The 21002-nt window shown below is 42.3% G+C and overlaps 1 protein-coding gene across 1 annotated transcript in view; it reads right to left on the reverse strand.

Moving 5' to 3' along the window:
* Window positions 1-13523, reverse strand: part of NXPH4 (neurexophilin 4) — a 105500-nt gene extending 91977 nt beyond the window's left edge. The window contains exon 1 of the mRNA XM_070934988.1: window positions 13470-13523. Within this exon, the coding sequence (XP_070791089.1) occupies window positions 13470-13523 (54 nt within the window). The remainder of the gene's footprint in view (window positions 1-13469) is intronic.
* Between the last annotated feature and the right edge of the window lie 7479 nt (window positions 13524-21002).

Here is a 21002-nt window from a genome sequence, read left to right on the forward strand (position 1 = left end):
AGCGAAGGGAGTATATTTCCTTCTTATTAAAAAGCCCGCCGTGTTTTTCATGGGAGAGAGGATTTTGCCCCGGCGTAGGCAGCCCCCTCCCTACCTTAGCTAGCAGTTCATTTCCATTCTCAATGAATGTAGCAGACGGGGTCCTGTGCCTCTTTATTGAATTGCTTGCAGCCAAGGGTTTAAAGGCCACAGCAGGGGGAGTATTATTAAAGGAGGGAAATGAGTCATATTGGAAAGCTTCAATCTGAATTAAAGTGTGTTTGTTCGGCAATATATTAGCTCTGGAGAGGACCTGAAAAGAGATTCAGCGCTTGAGTCTCTTAGAGACAACTTTTCAATCAAGAGTAGTCCTTCACATCAGCACCTTGGCTAGCACCCACAGAGGCAGAAATCAAGGCAGCGTGCACTACTTAGAAAAATAATTATTATTTACTGTATATGTATCAAGGGCCGGGGCCTATTGTATTCCTCTGCTTGCAAGCATAGTTGGTCACCAAAAAAAAAATCCCCATCAACAAAACAAAAGATTCTCTAATCAGAATAAATTTATACAAATGTACGTAGTTTTGCCTATTTGACCTTGTTTGCATACTACATTTGAGTGTTTTGTATTTTGTTCTGTATTTTGTTTATTTAATGATGGAAAGGAGCAATGAAATGGGTAGTGACCAGAAAACTTGACTAGGGGGAAATTTATTTAAACTGCTATCCTTTAACCCAGGAGTACCCAACCCCTGGTCTGTGGACTAACACCGGTCCACAGCATGTCAGAACTGGGCCACCTAAACCAGCGAAGCCCCATCTGCAGGATGCAGGCAGCACACAAAACCACGCCCCCTCCGGTCCATGGAAAAACCTCTCTCCACAGAACCAGTCCCTGGTGCCCAAAAGGTATGGGGCTGCTGCTTTAACCTAGTACGACCCATACGCCATCAGCCCTGAGGGCTAGAAACATGCTTTAAATATTTTTTTAAAAAGAGGATAGTAAATTCTGCACAAATTGATGTTTTGGTGAGATGTCCTGTAAGCCTCCTTGAATTGCCATGTGCGAATAGGCGGAAATATAAATTTTCTAAATAAATAAATATTCATGGAATTTCTCCTGCCCCAGACTTTCTCTGCCCATCAATAAGGGTAGAAGCATTTTCCATATGTTTTTCATTCTTACAAGAAATCTCCAACTTAAACCATAAGTATTGCAGCTTTTTTTACTGTATAGGCATTTTTCCAATACAGTAAATACATTTGTTCTGTGTCCTTTGTCTGCAGTGTCAGTATTAAACTAATACGGCTTAGAATGTAAGTAAGCTTTCAACGTTGTGCTCTTGATATTGTTTTTTTTACCGAGTACTAACCAAATCCACATCTATTTGAATATGGATGGAGACTCAAATACTTGTTGAATCATTTGCAAAAATGCCTCAGGGAACAGTGACCTCACTAAGACCAGCAGGGAATTCATGGCACAGTCAGCAACTATGGATTCCCAAACATTATACACTTTCACCACTGAACTTGGAAGTATCCTCAGAATTTTCTGTGTAAATAAGTCTCCAAATAAGTCTGCTGTTTTTAAGGTAGTAACTGAAGTCCAACCCTCCATTATATAACTTCATTATCAATATATTTCTCTATGAAAGTTGTTCCTCCTGCCATTCCTTTTAGATAGTGATGGTGACCTATGACATGCACAAAGAAGAGGGAGTCAAGCTATTCTCCAAAGCACCTGAAGGCAGGACAAGAAGCAATAGGTGGAAACTAATCAAGAGAGAAGCAACCTAGAACTAAGGAGAAATTTCCTGACAGTTAGAACAATTAATCAGTGGAACAACTTGCCTCCAGAAGTTGTGAATGCTCCAACACTAAAGGTTTTTAAGAAGAGATTGGATAACCATTTGTCTGAAGTGGTGCCTAAGACAGAGGTTGGACTAGAAGACCTCCAAAGTCTTTTCCAACTCTGTTATTCTATTCTATTCTATGTCATAGATGACATGCCATGTCATTTTTGGTGACATGCCATACCTGGAATTTACACGAGAAGACCCTGTTCTTATGCCACCTCAGGAATGTCTGAAAATCAAACATGAATGGATCACATTTTCCCGCTCTTTTTGGAGGCTGCAAGACCACACGAGAGCATTCACTGAAGTTTCCAGGCCTTGTGCAACCCAGAGCTGCCTCGAATAGGCATTTCTTTTTTCTTGACAAACAGATAAATTGAACATAATTTACAATGATGTATGTATTTATTTATTAAATAACAGATTTAAATAGTTTATTACTCTTTGTTATGAATTGTTTCTCTTTTGTCAAGGAGAGGGAAAACACACCAGTTGGTGTGTTTCCAGGTAGGTATTTTCTGTTCCAGGAAATGGGTAGGGGCTTACGAAAAGACCCTCTTAGAATGGAGAAGACAATGACATTCTCTCTCTTTTAGGAACACAATCTAGGGAAAGTAGTGGGGATAAGAAAGCAACAGCTACACAGAATGAAATGGGCATATCCTCAGGAACCAACCATTTTGCTTACCCTGTAAACAGATTTATCTTTAGAAGTTTAGTTATGTGCAAGACGCAGAGAAAAAAAAAACTGAAACCAGAGAGGCAAGAAGTTGCAAGAGTCGGTAAAGATTTGGCAACTTTCAATTGCTGCTTGTCATTATTTCCCAGGATGCCAGTGGGTTAAGAGATGTCAAATACAGGCTACCCTGTAACTTGGATTGAGAGAGCCAATTTGGTCTAGGGGTTAAGGCACTAGGGTAGAATGTAAGACACCATGAGTGCAAGTCTTGCCTTAGCCATGAAAGGCAGCTGGGGGACCTTGGGCCCGTCACTTTCTCTCAGCCCAACTCACCTCACAGAATTGTTGTTGTGGAAAAAGAGGAGGAGGAAGGAGTGTTGGATATGTTCACCACACATACACATATTTGAAAAACTAATAAAGGGTTTTTTAAAATAAACAAATAAAATCAGATCTACAAAAGAATATTCTCCTTAAATTAGCTGCTATTATTTATTTATCTAAATGTATAGCCCCCCCCTCCCATTGTATATACCTGACATATTTGGCAATCCTAGGTAGGCACTGAGGTAATGTGGGACTAGGCAACGGAGAAGAGACCAAGACAGTTATTCAGTCAACTGGATAACTTTTAAACTCAGCCGTTTTGCCTTTTATTGCCAAAAGTTGATAGTAATCTTGCACACAACAGAAATTCGAGATTTGTTCAACTCCGAATCAATTATATGTTGGATATAAAATTTCACTGTAGGGCAGGGGCAAGGGAAAAGCTAAGGCCAATTAAAAATACATGCACAGGAAATGGGGGAGGTTTTTTTTCCTTCTGAAGGCCAATATGCTTTGAAGCATTTCTTTCAAACCTCATGGGGGCTAGAAATTTATTTTTAAAATGTGTTACATAACAAAGTTATATTAGAATCAACTCTCTTTATATTCTATTCAGAATTTACGCCTATTCTATTTAGAATCCATATCTATATTCCATATTGATTAAAAAAATGGAGAATTATTCTCAAGAAAACTTCCAGGGAAAAAGTTAAAAGTGGGGGGGAGAGAGAGATGGGCTGGAATGAAGACTGAAAGGAATGGAAATCAAGAGCTCCCCCTAATGGACAGACATGGGGCAGACAGGGAACAGTGCCGATGGAAAAGAAACTCAAAGAGGAACCTTCTCAGTTACTAGAGACAATGGCTTAAAAATTCTTGCTAATCTAAAGAACAGGAGTGGCAGGATGGCTTGGGTTAGCAGCTCCTGGGTTTCAAGGGTGAACAAGCGATTTCACAGTGTTATCCCCTAATTCATCCTAGACACATACTGTATTCTTATTTTCTTCAGCAGTATATTTGCATGAATTCAGGTCAAGTGCAGGCTGATCAAATTACAAATATACAGGTCCCATTTTATTTTTTACCTGGACCCCAAGATACCCCAAGGCGAGCCTGGCTCAAGAAACACACTTATAAATAAAGAACTGCAAAGCCTAGGACTGTATTTTGAACGTTAAATAAAATTGCAATTAAAATATATATATACTTCTGGCTAACTGTGCCTTTAAAAATGTATTTCAACAGCATAATTTGTGAGTAGCATTTGGGGGTACTCTTCGTTGCTGTTGCAAGTGCTCAAAGAAACTAGGGAGTCAGAAAAACCTGCTTAAGAATTGCAAATCCCTCCCAAGACTATTATTATGGTAAACTTCAATCTACCTTCTGCTCACCGATGATCTAACAGAGACTAAGATGAGAAATGAACTCCAAGATCAGGCTGGAAAGAGGGTGGACTAAATTCGGCTGAAAGCCCATTATGCTTCCTAAATGCGCGCATTGTATTTACCTGAAAGGAAGGCAAGCTGTTTTGTTCTAAATACTTTATCATTAAAATGGGAGGATTGTCTTAAATTCACAGAAAATACAGGGAGGAAAGGAGGCTTTTTTTTTAAAAAAAACTAATCTTCCTCTGGCAGGGGGCCATCTTAAATTCAGGACTATCTCCTTTTCTAGTAATTATTTTACAATGCAGTGTTTATTTCAAACACGAAGCCGTCTCTGTCTTTATTCCAGTTCTCCCAATAACCCTTCAGAACAAGCTATCACTAATGGTTGTTTGGAATGGATCCTGAGGCTGAAAAAAGAAGCTAGCACCAAAACCCCACCACTCATCTCTCCATAATTAAGCTGGATTTTAACTCAGCCTTTGTATCCTACAGACTTCCTTTTCCTACACAGGTGCTTCTCAACTACGGCTACTTTAAGATATGCAGACTTCAGTTCCCAAAATTCCTTAGCCATCATGGAATTCTGGGAGTTGAAATCCACATATCTTAAAGTAGCCCTAGGTTGAGAAGCATTTTTCTACAGCACGGGTGTCAAACTTGCTGTGTCATCACATCATTCATGGAGCTGGGGTGGGCGTGGAATGCACATGACGCATCTCTGGCCCACGGGCCGCCAGTTTGACACCCCTGTTCTACAGGGTTGACATTTGCTCAAAGTGAAGAATTCGAAGAAGCAGAACAAACATTAAGAGAGTGAAAATTGTTTTGCATAAGAAGTGCCGTCTGAATAGGATGCCCAATGTGCAGAGATTGTATAGCAAGCTTGCCCAATAGGGGGCACTAATCTCATGCATCTAATTTTATTCTGCCATTTTGCCTAAAATTAGTCAACAAATGCTCAACTGTACATCTCCCTCACCTAGCCATTCTACATCCTGGCTTAAATCTAAGTCCCCCCCCACCTTACTCTTCTCCTTTTCCTCATCATCCAAACAGACTGAAACCACTTGGTTGTTTTTTATGGGACATAAGTGCCCCCCTCTCCAGTTAAGAGCTGCTTGCTGGATGCTGTTTTCTTGTCGGTCATCATTCTAATGTAGTTGTGTCATAAGTGGGTTCCCTACCAAGCAGGGGGTGTGAACTCGGAGCTTGTAGACGAGAGCCACACAATTCGGCAAGTAGCCCAGTTCAGAAAGAGCCCCTGCATTAGGGGCAGAATAATTTTAACTGATCTAATACTGCTGGAATGGGGACAGCAATGGACATTTCTATACTATCACCTTTACCATATTACATACATAATGGCCCAGATACAGTGGTGAGATTCAGCCAATTCGCACTTATTCGGGAGAACCGGTTGTTAACCTTCTAAGCAGTTCAGGAAACCGGTTGTTGGAAGAAATCTGATTTTGTTTTTTTTCCACTTTACAGGGCTAATCCTGTAAGGAAAGCAGGAAGAAAACATTCTGGTGTGGTTTCTAGCCTAATCTTTATTGCCCTGCTTACAGAAACTGCCTCTCTGGTTGATCCTTATTACATTGTAACAGCTAAAGCAAAGCGCCCATCTAGGTGAGTGACATTGAGTTGGCCATGCTCACATGACCACCAAGCCACGCCTACTCAGCTGGTCATTAGGGCAGAGAACTGGTTGCTGAATTATTTGAATCCCACCACTGCCCAGATACCATTTCTTATGGTGCACCTGCCAAACTTCAGTGCCTCAATTCATCCAGGTAAAAACCAGCCCCATTTCTCTATGGGATTCCTAAAAAAAAAAAACACCCTCTGCCTCTCCAGGACCCATTGCAGTATGTGTGCGTATGGTTGCAATCCTGCTCTTTTATAGCCAGGACTGAGAGCAGAAAAAGCCAGGAAGTAGTTAAAAGCTAAAGAGGGGGGAATTTATTATTTTATCAAACTGAGGCTATGACAGCTGTTTAAATGCAGGAACATCTGGCAGTCGCCTGACCCTGTGAAGCAGCAGGGCCAGAAGGGGCTCCAGGCACCCATCAGCTACTTTAAGTGGCTATTGAGCATAATAAATGGAAAAGAAGAAGGAGAGCCAGTTCTCTCCCCCCGCCCCCCACCGCCAGAACAGGGCAGTGCTGAACGCAGCAAGTGAGCAGACCCAGGGAGAGGACAAGCTGAATTATCTGGGAAGAAGGACATTTGCCCTTGTCCAAGGGTCAGAAGTAGACAAAGATGGCTATCTGCCATGATTTTAGGAACTTACTTCATGGCCAGTTAAGTGAATAACACTGAAGTAGAGCAGACTGCCCCATTTTCATAGGGAGGAACCTGCTTTCCGAAACAGGTCTCGGTGAGATAAGCAGCAAGTTCACAAGCCTCAATACAGGTAGTCCTTGACAGTTCACTTAGTGACCATTTGTACTTACGACGGCACTGAAAAAAAAGAGACTTAGGACCGGTTTTCAAAATTCAAACTTTTGCAGCATCCCTATTGTCACATGATCAAAATTCAGACATTTGGCAACTGACTCATATTTATGACGGTTGCAGAGTCCCAGGATCCCCTTTCGCAACCTTCTAACAAGCAAAGTCAACAGGGAAGACAAATTCATGTTACTAATTGAACAACTGCAGTGACTTATTTAACAACGGTAGCAAGAAAGTTCGTTAAATGGGGCAAAACTCACTTAACAAATGTCTCACTTAGCAAACAGAAATTTTGGGCTCCATTGTGGTCATAAGTTAAGGCCAACCTATAGAGGCTCCCCCAGTCTGGAATCTCATATGTTTAAGTGGAACCAGGAATAAAAAATCCTGAGAAACTCAAGATCAGTTACAGCCCTTCCTCGCCCTTGAGAACTGAATATAAAATTAACCTTTCCCTCCAAGTCATGCTCTGCCTGATGAATTGGGGTATCAGTGTATTTAAAGCCCCCCAACGCTCCCCAAGGGGATACAGGGGAAAGCGAGAAATGCAATCAGGCAATAGCATCAAAAATTCCCCTTGCAGAGCAAAATTGGAAGCGTGCCAGTCTGCTTTGATGCAAATTCAAATTGTAACACGAAGGCGCTTCGATGCAATTGAGACAAGAGCTTACTCATTCTTCCCAGCCATGCCAGAGTGTCTCAGTCCATCACACCTTCGACACTTAAATGTGATTACAGGAGGAAGGGGGTCGCAGGAAGCGAAGCTGGATTCAAGGAGGAGGAAGAAAAAAAGGGCTTGGTGTAACAGAAATCAAAGTAATGTACCAGTTGCAAATGTCTCTGGTTTAACTTGGTTTGGGGTTGTTTTTTTTTTTCTTCTTAAGACGGTTCTATTATAACACTGTCTCATAATGTTGAGTTAATATACGTGAGGACAGATTTCAGAAAATGGCTTCACGACAGGTATAGAACTCAGTTTTCTAGAGTGTTTCTTTTTTTTAAGGTTTTTTTTAAAAATCCTACTTTTATTGTTTTTATAAACAGCTCGAAGTGGCAAACATACCTAATACTCTTTCCTCCTCCATTTTCCACACAACAACCCTTTGAGGTTTGGTTGGGCTGAAAAAGAGTGGCCGATCCAAAGTTACCCAGGTGGTTTTCATGCCTAAGAAAAGCCTAGAATTTAGAGTCTCCTGGTTTCTAGACGGGCCCCTTAACTACACCAAACTGGCTTGCTTTTAGTTCAAATTTGCCTTTATTTTGCAAAAAAAAGAGACATTCCTCCAAACATAGATAACTTTTCCCCATTAAGCGAAAACAAATGCATTTTTCTAAAAGCTCAAAAATTAGTTGGTTACACATGGCTCATGGCAGGGTAGATCTTGTCCCATGCTCAGATGGCATGGGACAAAAGACTTTCCAAGGCCTTTACTTAGTCACTATTATCCCCTCCCCACAGCACTGTCTGGCTAAGTAAATTCAAAATTAGGTAGTCTCCACTACATGTACAAAGTATGTGTTCTAAGCACGCTTCTTTGTCCTTGCAGTGTTTGGGGTGTTTCAAATTTATTTTATTAGCCACAAGCTCTGGATTTGTCTCTCATAATCTGCAAACATCTGCTGACCGTATCTTCTCAAAATCAAGGTAAAGAAAAAAAAAAACCACCCTAAAGATACAGAACTACAAGAGAACTAAAGCAGCCACAAACTTTGTTTACCTACCAGCTGATATAAGTATAGCTAGAAACTTTTCAAAAGTTGGATCCCTGGTTAAGTGCCATAAGCAACCAATTGGGTAGAAGGTAAACCTCACTTGCAAAACAGCACTCAATCCTATAGCAAAATATGCTTATTTTAGTTTTTATTTCATATTTCTAAATTGCCCGACTCCCTATAGTCAGTGTATGATTGCCAGTTGGTCTACCAATTTCATCTCATCTTGAAGGCAGATCCTGGTGGCAATGGGCTCAGAGTCAAAAGGCTTCCAGCAGAATTGGAGGAGGCTTCCAGCATCCTTCCAGCAGGATGCTGCCCTCTTTGGAAAGTGAATGGATATCTGCTTGTTAGCAATTGCCTTGTAGCACTTCCTCTGCCCTTCTGTAAAAGGCAGCTTCTCAGCAATACACTTTTATGCCAGGTAAAGAACAGGATGTTTGCAACAAGGCACCGTTACGGGGCTTATCTGAGACAGAGGATAAATCCTAGAGTCATCTGGAGTTTTGCAAATGGTCTCTTTTGGGCAATATCATTAATGAAATTTAGCCTTTCTTCATCACTGGAATAAAAAGTAAGTTTTATCTTTTATATTAGTCAACAGATGTAGCCAGCAGAGTGACTACTGATCAATAGAAGATAACACACTTTGCATGCCAAAGATTCTAAGCTGGTTGTCTTTTTTTATGTACACCGAGAGCATATGCACCAAGGCAAATTCCTTGTTTGTCCAATCACACTTGGCCAATAAAGAATTCAATTCAATTCAATTCAATTCAATTCTTTGGGGTTTTTTTTGTTTTAAGAAATGAATAGCATAGCATAGCATAGCATAGCATAGAATTTTTTATTGGCCAAATGTGATTGGACACACAAGGAATTTGTCTTGCATATGCTCTCAGTGTACATAAAAGAAAAAATACGTTCATCAAGGTACAATACTTAATGATAGTCACAGAGTATAAATAAGCAATCAGGAAACAATATCAATATAAATCGTAAGGATACAAGTAACAAAATTACAGTCATACAGTCATAAGTGGAAGGAGATGGGTAGCAATGATATGGGAAAAGCTGACGTTCTGGCACTCCATGGTGGCCATATAGTCCAATCTAATACAAGTTAGTCTCCTAGATTTATAACACATGAAACTGATTCTGACTCATTCATAGGTAATCTATCCACATCAAACGCTACGTAAAAGTAATTGGAAATTTTGAATTGAATAGGAAGGGAGAACTCCAGAACCCTGAAACCCAAATTCTGAGTTCACTGCACTGGGTTCAATTATCATCCCATGTACTTTAAAAGAGACATCACCTCCCATGGATGTTGTTCTAGATTTTTTGTAAAAAAAAAAAAGTGGTTATTGAAAATTCTGTGCTTAATGAAAATTAATAACAATTATTAACTAAGAGGAAATATGTAGATGCCAATATACTGTTTTAAGGATGGATTCTACTTCCTGAAAACTAAAAAGTTGGTCTTTTTCTTACATGGACTGAAAGGAGATATCAATATAGATTGTCAGCATAGTGAGGGAACTACTGGATTCCACATTATCATATTGGAGTATTTTAGATTCTACAATACGAGACTGAGGCTTTACATTCTTCCTTCATTGTTGTTAGATGGGCTTCCAGTGGATTTGAACAGCAACTATATTCTCCGACAAAAGCATCTCCTTTTCCTTAGGTCTGGACCATCATGGGAACACTTATTTGTTCCCCCCAAAAGTATGGAAGACAGGAAAAATATAGAGAATTAGAATATAGGGGATTGGCAGCTAGAAAGGAAATAAACAATGTCTTCGTAACACACCTTTACAAAAATTAGACTGAGGATTACAACTAAGAAAGGTCATGCAGACCAAGCATATTCACTAATGTTTCAATATCTAGCAGGGCTTTTTTCATTTCTTATAACTTGGTTTAAAATAAAAACCAGTTGCCAGCCATTTTCCAATTTAATTAGATGTACGTGAGGAGGGTGAGTCCTTTTCCCAGAAAAAGGGAGAGGGTGCCTGAACTAATAGTTTTGTGTTTTTACACCCATACACACAAGCTGGTTTGAAAAGCAGGGAAATAATCTCATTCAAAACTTTCCCTTGGATGCTCTTTTTTAATGCAAGGTTAAATAAATCCTAAAACAACTAAATAAATAATAAACATCTGCATTAGCAGCTACATCTCTTTTTAAACCCAGCACAGATCTTGTTCCTTTGATCTCTTTCTTTTCAGACCACTGTGTCCTCCAACAAAATAAAAATAACTGATTATCTGTTTAAAACAAAGGGTTTTATCATCTTAAAAGCAATCTCTTCTGCTAATGAAAAAGGCTAGAGATGGCCTCCAAAGATTTTTCTCCTCCTCTTCCTGACTTAAAGGACAGGATCAGCCAAAGACCCTCAACCTAGTGAGATCTTACCTTCTGGAAATCTGAATGCAATTCCTTGAAAGGGGAGGGGGGGAGCGGATCAGCCTTCATGAAATTGTTGAAAAGTAAAAATTGATTGTTATGAAATCCGATTCTCACCGGCCCAGTGCTTAATGAGCCCATTCCTTATTTCTCCCTGCAACATTATAATGCCGTAAAAAGAAAAATAAGACACACAGAGAGAAAAATTAAAAATGAAGCTGAGGCGCTTCAACTCCTGATTTGCAAGCACTAAAAATGGCAATGCCATTTACCTGTGAAAGAATTATTTTGCACACAGGCGGCTGTGGATGCAGCAGGCAAAGAAGAATCAAAATTTTATGATCCTTTCTGTGTGCTATTATTTGTCTGTTCTAAGAAGAAATAAGGAAGTTATAAAGTTCCAAGCCACCAGAAAAGGAGTGTGAGATAAGAGTTTGTTGCTTTTTGGTTTTTAAAAAAAGACTTTTTTAAAACATGGCAGCTGATTTGGTGGAAGGAAGAACAACATTCAAAGCCTAAGGGGATGGTGGCAGAAAAAGGCAAAAGGTCTGGGTAAAAAGGCCTCTGCAATTATTTAATATCACTTCCATTAAGTGCTTCTTTATTCAGCTTAACTAGATAAATTGGAGGCACAGGCCTCCAGGTAAACAGTTAGTGGGGAAAGTATATCCATGGCTTAACAACAACAAAAAACAGTATTTCCAGGCTAACCTATTTATAATACACCTGGTGCGCTGTCTTATAAGCAAACTAACCTGGAAGCATATTGTCTGCAGCAACACTATCGCCGCTCTTTTGTGTGTGTGTGTAATAGAGGAAATGATTTGTTTAGGGAGGAGTGTGTGCATCCCCTTTTTCAACCCTATTGCTTCAGAAGATGGGCACAAGTGGCTCCTAAGATCAGGAGGGAGGCAACCAGGTTTTATGCCAGCAAGAGGCTTGCATACAAAGCCAGCTCCTGGACCGGCTGTTTTGTTTGTTTCTGCCTAGCCAAAATTCTTCCCTAAGGAAATCTAGGAGCTGGCCTGCAAAATCTCCCCGGGGAGACTAAACAATGGATCAAAGGCTTCGCCACACCTGAGGCTGGTAGAACTAAATTCACAATTAGTAAAAAGAGGTGGGAAAGGCCAACGCTTTGCTTAAAATTACTCTGTTTAATTCGGATGACAGAAATAGCCATTAGGTTGGGGAAAGGCCAGAAACGGCATCAGAAAAAGCTTGTTACCCCTTTTCTAACCCCTGGCTGGAGCTGTGCTCAAAAAAAAAAAAAAAAGTGATGGTCTGATAAATCACGAATTGGTATTTAAACAATGTCTTGGATTGCGTTGGGGATCTGGCGAGGTTATCCATTCCATACCTCCCAGGAAAGCCTGCTACATATATATGTGTGTGTCGGATGCGTGGCACTTCCACGAAACCCTTCCCAAAAATACATCGATTGGCATTTCGGTGGGCGGGTTCACACATACACCTGCCTGTCCACTATTCGCTTGCGTGGTCACTGCACGGTATATTCACGCACACGAGCCACGGTACCTCCAAAAACCGTCATTTCCCACGTTATCAACACCGCCTTACCATTCATTACAACAAGGCACGGATCAACCCCGGCCCGCACAACAGCTAGCGGGAAGCGCACGGCCACGTGCCTGCGTTTGTACACACAACCAGTAGTACGTGACGGCGCAGCCGAGCTTCAACAGTTGTACCCGCGGGGGGCCCCCCGAAAGTAAACGCTATCCTATTCCGAGCCGAGCGGAACCCGACAGCCGCTCCACGAGGCGTCCCCGGGCACGAACGCGTGCAAAAGTCGCGTTGCCGCCCTCGGCTGGCTGGTTGGCCCGACCCAGCTTTCCACCGCGGCTGCTCGAAAGGGGTGCGCGGGTGTTTTGCTCTCGGCCAAGAGACGGGCGCGAGGGGGAAGAGAGCGCGTCTCCTCCACCCGGGCTTCCACCTCAACTATCCACGCCCTGCCGATCCGCAGGCGAGGAAAAACCCGAACTGGCAACCCAGGCGATATTTTCGCGAGTCGCCAGACAGGAGGTGTTTTGTGTTGTTTTTTTTAAACAGCTCGGCAATCGCTGCCCTCCTCCTCCTCCTCCTCCTGCTATCGCTGCTCTAAAGCCCGGCGCCCCGTTTTGATATGTGGTGGAGGAGCAGATGACTTGCCGGCGGCCTCGACGGTTTGCGCCCCGCGCGAAGGAAACGGTACTCCCTTCCCCACCCCACGGTTCTCTCAAGCCAAACTCGGTTCGTCCCGCCACGCCGGTCCTCCCCGGTCCACACACGCCCCCCCCTCTCAGACATCAGCGTCACGCGCGAACTTTGGAGACCCGCGTCGAATCTCCTCCGTTCGCTTCTTAGCAAATGCAGTCAAAGTTAGAAAAAGAGTATCGTCGGGGGGGGGAAGCTGCCGGCAAACGCGCTTCCACCCCGCAATTGTTAGTTCCCGATCGAACCGGGCGCTCTCGGCTTCTCGACGCCCCCGCTCCCTTCTTCCTCCTCCTGCCTCCGGGACCAAGTTTGTTCCCGGTGTGAGGTTTGCCGTCTCCCCGGCCACGCCAACTTGCCCCCCTCGCCCGGCGCTTCCCCGGGGTCTGCCGGTCGGCTCCCGCCCGCGATGGTCTTCCTCCGACGCGCCTTACCTCTCGCACAAGCCACTGGCTGAGGGCGAGCCGTACCCAGCTGAGGACCTTCATGTTTCAAGGGAGAGATCTTTTCACCAGCATTGAGAGCGGGAAAGCCGAGGTGAAAAAACTGGAGAGCCAGAGGGAGGAAGAAAGAGAGAAGGAGAGGTTGGAGGGAAAGATGTGGGGAGGCCGAGCGCTGCTGCTTAAGAAAGACCCCCCCTCCTCCTCCAAAAAAAAAAAAAGAGAGAGAGAGAGAGAGAGAAGCAATCCTCGGGGTGGGGAGCGCGAAAGAGCTGAGCGGGAGAAAGAAGGATGAGCAGCAGGTTCTCGGAGCAGCAACCCAAGATGCACCGAGCCCTGACAGGAAGGGAGGGGGACATATGCAGAAAGTTGACTCTGCACTTGATTGGGGACTGGGGGGAAAAGTGGGGGGGGAGCGCCAGCACAGGCGGCCGTGAGTTGCACGTGCCCTGCCCAGGGAAAGAAAGGGGGCGGGGTGCGGACCTTAAAATTCCGACTTTCACCAATCCCACCCTTACCACAGCCCTGGCGGGAGAAGATATTGCCATCTTCTTTCAGGCCACGGCCGCTCTGGAAAGGGGAGGGATTAAGGAAAAGGACCCTCTCTTACCATGTTAATAAGAGGCGCGGGTGGGCGAGAGCAAGAAAAATGGGGAAGGGGTACTTCTTAAGATAAGGGGTGCAGCAGAGGGGATTTTGCAAAGGAAGAACTGTCGGTAGCTGGGTTGGTTCTGAACATGTGATCTCAAAGGAGTGAGTGTGTGTGTGTGTCAAAGTTTACCCTCACCGCAAAATGACCATATATAGGATACTTCGCATAACTCTTGCCTGAGGTGGGAAGACTGCTTGGTGTTTTAAACCCTTTATTCCAACTGGCAGAAGAAATGTTGGAGAGAAGTCAGAGGGATCCACAAATAGAAAGAGAATGCTACCAGCTTTGGCGTCTTTGTTTTCAGCCTAAGATCATATCAAAGAAAGAAATGCATAAAAGTACATTTTCATCCCGATTTTCTTTCCATGGAAGGGTTTCTCCAATTGGCTTCTATCCTGACTCAGAAGTGTGTGTGTAAGAGAGAGAGAGAGAGAGAGCGCATCCTACATTTTAAGGAGACTTTACCTCAGTAACAGCACTCAGTCAAAGCATCTTTGACACACACCCCTTGTTTTCTATAACATCTAGCAAATTTGAAATTTCAGAAGAGTAACAATTAAGAAAACAATGACCAGAAGGGCATTATGATAAACTCGTTCATCCGCCACCAAACTCTTGGTTAACAAACAGTATTCTCCAGCTCATGCAGAGCTTCCTTGCTTCGCCCTTGAGATATTATAAAAAAAAAATGGGAATCCAACTTCCCCAGCAGAGAACATGTATGTTTGGGCTTCAAGCAAAGTGCTATACATCCACCTCGTTGGACCCCAGGTCACATGAACAATGTGGCATCTCTCTGGATCTTCAAATGCAGGCAGACACACGTACTACAGAGAGGTATTTAGATGCCAGTCCTTCTAATTCAGAGTATAATTATTGCAGACTCTTAGTCTGCCCATTCCTATCCTCCAAGCAGCATGAAAAGGTTGCCTCTTGCATATGCGGAAGGTGCTGTCTCATTGGCAGGCAGTAATTCTTTCATTTCAGCCCAAATAGGTATTCAAGGGTTATTTTTCTTTTCCCTCCCCTTGAAGGCTGACATGGCTGTTCGGAGTGCATAAGCAGCCGAGGCAGAGGGTGACTGGGAGAAAAAGAAAGAGGAAATAGAAATGTGGGGGACAGAAAGGCAGAGAAGCCTCTGTCCCCCAAATCTGAGGTCTTTTGGCTGCTGGCACCAGCAGGTGCTTAGCCTTTAATTGGCCAGCTGGTTGGTTGGCAGCTGGTGCAGCAGGCACGCTGTTACCCCAACGGTGGCTGTCCGTCCTGCTTGGCATTTGGAAATGGTTGTTGGGGAGCTCATGCCCAAGCTGAACAATAGACTTCTCATTCAGCGGTATGGAAGGCATGGAGCTCGAGAAAAAGCTCAGATGCAGCTTGAGGTGGCAATTCACTTTTTCAATGCTGGATGTGTTTTGTGGCAGGGGATTATGGACCATCTTCTAGAGTCTAGACAGAAAAGGACTGGATGTTCTATCTGGTTGCTGCCAATGAATGAATGAATGAATGAATGAATGAATGAGTGAATGAGTGAATGAATGAATGAATATATTCCCATTGGTAAAACTGGATGCTTTTTAGACCTTTAGACCTAGACCTATTTGATCAGCTGGTTCCAAGTATCATCAAACTGTCCTTATTTGCTAGTATTCTTACTGAATACCCAGGTTGTCCAGCATCTATCTATCTATCTTTAATTGTTGGGGAGGGGAATGACCTGCTCCTGAAATAGAAAACTGATGGATGGACATGTATCGAATGCTTCAGGGCTACTGGGTGCAATGCAAACCAGATTCAGAGTCCAAAGTGTTCAGAATTGGCCATTCACCTAATCTGGAACATTGTTTGGGAGAGATTGGGGATCCATTTCCCTTGTTGCTTATTTGTTTCACTATCTGAGTTGACCTTGGGGGAAAGAGGCCATGACAAACTTCTGCAAAACAACTTTTGGGACACACTAGCAACAGAGTGGCAGCTGGAAGAATTTAACCATCCACATCTGGGTGGCTGAGATCTCTATATTACAATATGGCCAAGGTGAATCCTTACATCCTTCAGTGTGTTTTCTTTTTAAAATCTCAGCTGTTTCCCTCAGAAAGGCTTGGTTGCAAGAGTCACACACTTAGAAAATTACCACAAGAGCAGTGTTAGTTGCACCTTTCCAGGGGCACAGCTGGAGGAGAAAAACTTCTTTTTAGCAGATTGCAACTGACCTTTTTGTTGCTGGAATTATGCCCTCTTAAGAGGTTTTCCTGGTGCTGTGGCATCTACCAACAATTGCTTCTTGTTTTGGTTTTATCATCCTCTTCATTTCTTCTAAAACTTCTCAAATTCACCCAAATACATAGTTATTACTTGGGAGCTCATTTTGTTGCCTTTATTCTCAGTATCTAAAGCAGGAGTGTCCAACCTTGGCAACTTTAAGACCTGTGGTCTAAGTTGCCAAGGTTGGACACACTGATCTAAAGTGTCTCGTTATCAGAAGGGATACAAAAAATGTAAATGAAACAAATTTTCTGATATTGACCTCACATTGAGATCTCATTATATTCCAGGACTGTCTCAGGTATGGTCCTACTCATGCATTGCTTTTTATATAAAGTTCCAACTTTTTGATCATATCTAATGAAATTTAAATACGCTGGGAAAATATGAGCCAACTATAAAGTCTTTGGTGCAGTTCAAGACACAGTATGTCTTGAAACGGACTGAATTCTGCTCTCGGATATTGTCTAGGAGGAAATGTGCCTGTAGGTTAGGATAGCAACCATCCCGAACCAGATGTCCTCTAGATACCTTGAAATTACAGCTCCCAGAATTTCCAAGCAGGAATGTATTTCGGTTGTTAGCCACTGGATATATATCAAAGGGTTTTGTATTTTTTTTTTAACGTTCTGCATTTGCCAGGGGTCTATTTATTCCATTCAGAGTGGAAAACATAACATTAAATTGATGTTTTACTTGCTTGGGGTTCAGCTTTCCTCTCTGAATAGATGAGCTAATTGCTGTGCGTCAATCTTACAAATGCAGGCCTAAGAATATAAGTAAAATAAAGATCGTGAGAGACCTTTGTGCAAAGATACATATGAATAGCCTGAGTATGAAATATTGAGCTAAGGCAGAGCTAGGGCTTGGATACAGCACATGCCTTGCATTCAGAAGGACTCTTAGCATGACTACATAAAAAAGCAGTGGTGCCTAAAAAGACCTCAGCCTGACCCTGGCGCCACTATTCATCACAACTGTTAGATGCCATCAAGTCAGGCCTGAGGCTTGATCGCCATCTTGTTCTCTTTGATGATAAGCTGCAGTTCTTCCAATAATTTTCCAGGGATCTCCTTGACTCCAGCTAGCATTTGTGTTCTCCTATTTCTTAACCATGGCAAGTGGAGACAAGTATTCTACTCCACCACAGAAGTACAGTTAGTCCTCGACTTACAACCGCTTTGTTTAGTGACCGTTCGAAGTAACAACGGCACTGAAAAATGATCACCATTTTTTCATACTTGCGAACGTTGCAGCATCCCCCCTGGTGGGGAAGCCATATTCACTTAACAACCATGTGACTCACTTATCAACTGCAGTAATTCACTTAATAAATGTGGTAGGAAAAGTCGTAAAAGGGGGCAAAACTCACTTAACAAATTTCTAACTTAGCAACATAAATTTTGGGTTCAATTGTCATAAGTCGAGGACTACCTATACATGAGTTTAGCTTGGTGATCCTCAAGATGGCAGCCTCCGGTGCATTTGATCTAGGACAGTGATGGCTAACCTTTTCCGGACCGAGTGCCCAAAGTGCGCCCGAACCCCCAAAATGCAATGCGCCCCATGCTTGCGCCCTGCCACCCATGCATGCACATGTGTCCCCCGCATGTGCCCCATCTTCCCCCATGCATATGCCGCCCCTGCACATGCGCCACCCCCTACACGTGTGGCAGAGACCCGAAGACCAACTGGCCGGCAGGAGGCATGCACGCATATACTCCTCCCAGAAAATTAAAGGTATGGAGCAGCAGAAGCAAAAGGGCAGTGACACTCATGGGGCAGTGATTTAGTCCATGGAGACTCCGGTTTTCCAAACAGTTCTTTTTCAGTGAGAATGATTGTGCACTGCCAGATCTAAAAAGGCAGGAATTCTGTCTGGGTCGACCACTGTATTGTGAGCATAGGCTGAATATGCATTTCCAGAGTCGTGCATTTGAGATGGCCAGCTATGTAAAACGAAACAATCAACAAATAAATAAATGTACGTCTTACCTGTTCCAATAACTTACCCAAGATTAAAGCATTTTGTCGGGTTTGCACCTTTTGACAAGAATGCAGTGTTATTTTTTTAATTATGTCACTTTGGGGTTATTACATTTAATAATGAAAAGGTGCAGTGTAAACGGTAGAAATACATGTCTATGGAGATTCTCAGTCATCCAGGTCATGGTTGTCCCAAAGATGCTTTTTTTCAAGAGGCAACCGGACTTTCTGGAAAAAGTCCAGAAAGTCCAGTTGCCAGAAAGTCTAGTTGCCTCTTGAAAAAAAGCACCTTTAGGTAGAAATACATACATATGGTACGTACATACATGCAACATAAAGTATTGATTAAATTAATCAATACTGTTAAGACCTCAAATGCATCCCTACTTAGTAAATCTTATTATAACCTCTTAGGAAGAGTCAGCGTTAACTGTAACTTTGCAAAGTCAAGTAGTACGTCAAGCAAATAAGAATGCAGCTGAAAGAATCACTAAGGAACAAGCATTTTATTGGCATTTTATTAAAGCAGTAAGAGCCGCGATGTCACAGTGGTTAGAATGCAGTATTGCGGGCTGACTGCCAGACAACTGCTAGCTGTTCGATCCTAACCGGCTCAAGGTTGACTCAGCCTTCTATCCCTCTGAAGTCGGTAAAATGAGGCCCAGATTGTTGGGGGCAATAGGCTGACTTTGTAAACCACTTAGACAAGGCTGTAAAGTACTGTGAAGCAGTATAATATATAAGTCTTAAGTGTTATTGCTATTTTATTGACTTTGCACCTTTTGAAAATAATGCATTGTTTTTTTTAAATTATGTCACTTTGGGATTATTGCATTTAATAATGAAAAAATGCGGTAAAAATGGTAGAAATACCTACAGTTCATAGCATGCGAACAAAATAAAGACATTAAATTAATCAATACTGTTAAGCGCTCAAATACATCCCTACTTAGTAAATCTTCTCATAAACTCCTAGGAAGAGCCAGTGTTAACTGTATCTTTGCAAAATCAGTCAAGCCAATAAGAATGCAGCCAAAAGAATAAGCGAGGAACAAGAGGGAACCAGTGTGCTTGGGAAACATTTGAGGTCTGCAGAACAAAATAAGGAGCCAAAAGGAGAGCCCGGGTGGGAATCCTCTTAAATGAAGGCTGAACCATGGTTAATAGTCACAAATAGCACAAGATGTAAAAAAAGGCACAAAGAATCTGGGGAAATTGGGGGTGACATAGCCTGAAAAAAGGGAGCAAGAATCTTGGAGAGCATTGACTGTTGCCAAAAGTGTCTACTGAGATTCTCAGTCATCCAGGTCATCGTTGTCCCAAAGGTGCTTTTTTCAAAAAGAGACTGGACTTCGTTTTTTCTTTAAAGACGTTTCATTTCATTTCCAAGAAGCTTCTTCAGTTCTGACTAGAACTGAAGAAGCTTTTTGGATGAGAAGCGAAACGTCTTCAAATAAAACCCCGAAGTCCAGTCGCCTTTTGGGATTGGCTGTTGCCCCATTTTCTTAGAGGTTCCATTTTCATATTCTAAATACACTTTGTGGATGGAATAAAAAGCTTTTCTTCAAAGCCAGCTGGTGGGGTCACAGGTGAGACTCACTTTTAGTCAGGGATTTCCAAACGATATTAAGTTGCGTTTCTCTGGCATAGGTAATTATAGCTGGTTTTTGCTCGGCATCTTCTATTTCTCATCTAGAAGTCTATTAATTTTGCTCCCAGGTTACATATTTTCCAGAGCAACTGAGCTTCTCTTAGTTTGTGTCTCTCAGGCTTTCTCTAACTCCACCTTCTTCACGATGCACAGCAGATGCTGTTCCATCTTTGTTGTCAACGTAAGGAGATACAGAAGTAATAACTCTGGCTGACTCAACGAAGTTATTCATTTTTTTTGCAAATGAAATGACTACCTCATTATTGTGTGTGTTGCATGAAACATGCTTACCTTGTCAAAACGTTGATATTTATTTAAATTGGATCTTCCTTGTTGCCTACAAATGTAAACATGCTTGTTGAAACAATTCTGTCCCTGTAATTGTGTGTCTCGAGTGTAAATTTGAGTAAATTTCCCCAAAGTAATATATCGGAGGGAAGACTTTTCCCAAATATCAAAAGCACTCTTTTTCAACAGTTCCATAGACTGATTCCTGATCAGACATATGATATACATTGGACATCCAAACACTTTGGAAGATGTGTTATTTCCAGCAACTGAGATGACATGTTCAAAAATCACACGGCAAGTTTTCAGCTGAAGTAACTGTTGAATCCGAGACATCTGTCTCCTTTTATTCAATCATTTGTTCATCTGATCAGCACATTGTAATGACTGAAATAAATCTACAGCACCTAGTAAAAGGACAGGTTCAGAATTTCCAGGCCTAAAGTCCAACGATCTTATCTTTGACCCTTTGGCCTCTGACTCAAAAGTAGAGGAAGATGGAGGAAAAATTAATCCTTTCGGGTGCTAAAGGAGATAAAGGTGCTAAAGGAGAATCTTAAAATCATGAAAAGAGGCTGACCTCCGAGTGGCGATTGTTGAGAAATAATATATTAAGGTTCTTGTTCTGAAAGAGTTTCAACCTTTAAAATCTGCTAAAATTGTTTTCTTTCCAGCTTAATCTATTTTT

The sequence above is a fragment of the Pituophis catenifer genome, unplaced genomic scaffold (assembly GCF_029215685.1).
Source record: "Pituophis catenifer annectens isolate HBS135680 unplaced genomic scaffold, rPitCat1.0.hap2 SCAF_2, whole genome shotgun sequence".
NCBI classification, from domain to species: Eukaryota; Metazoa; Chordata; class Lepidosauria; order Squamata; family Colubridae; genus Pituophis; species Pituophis catenifer.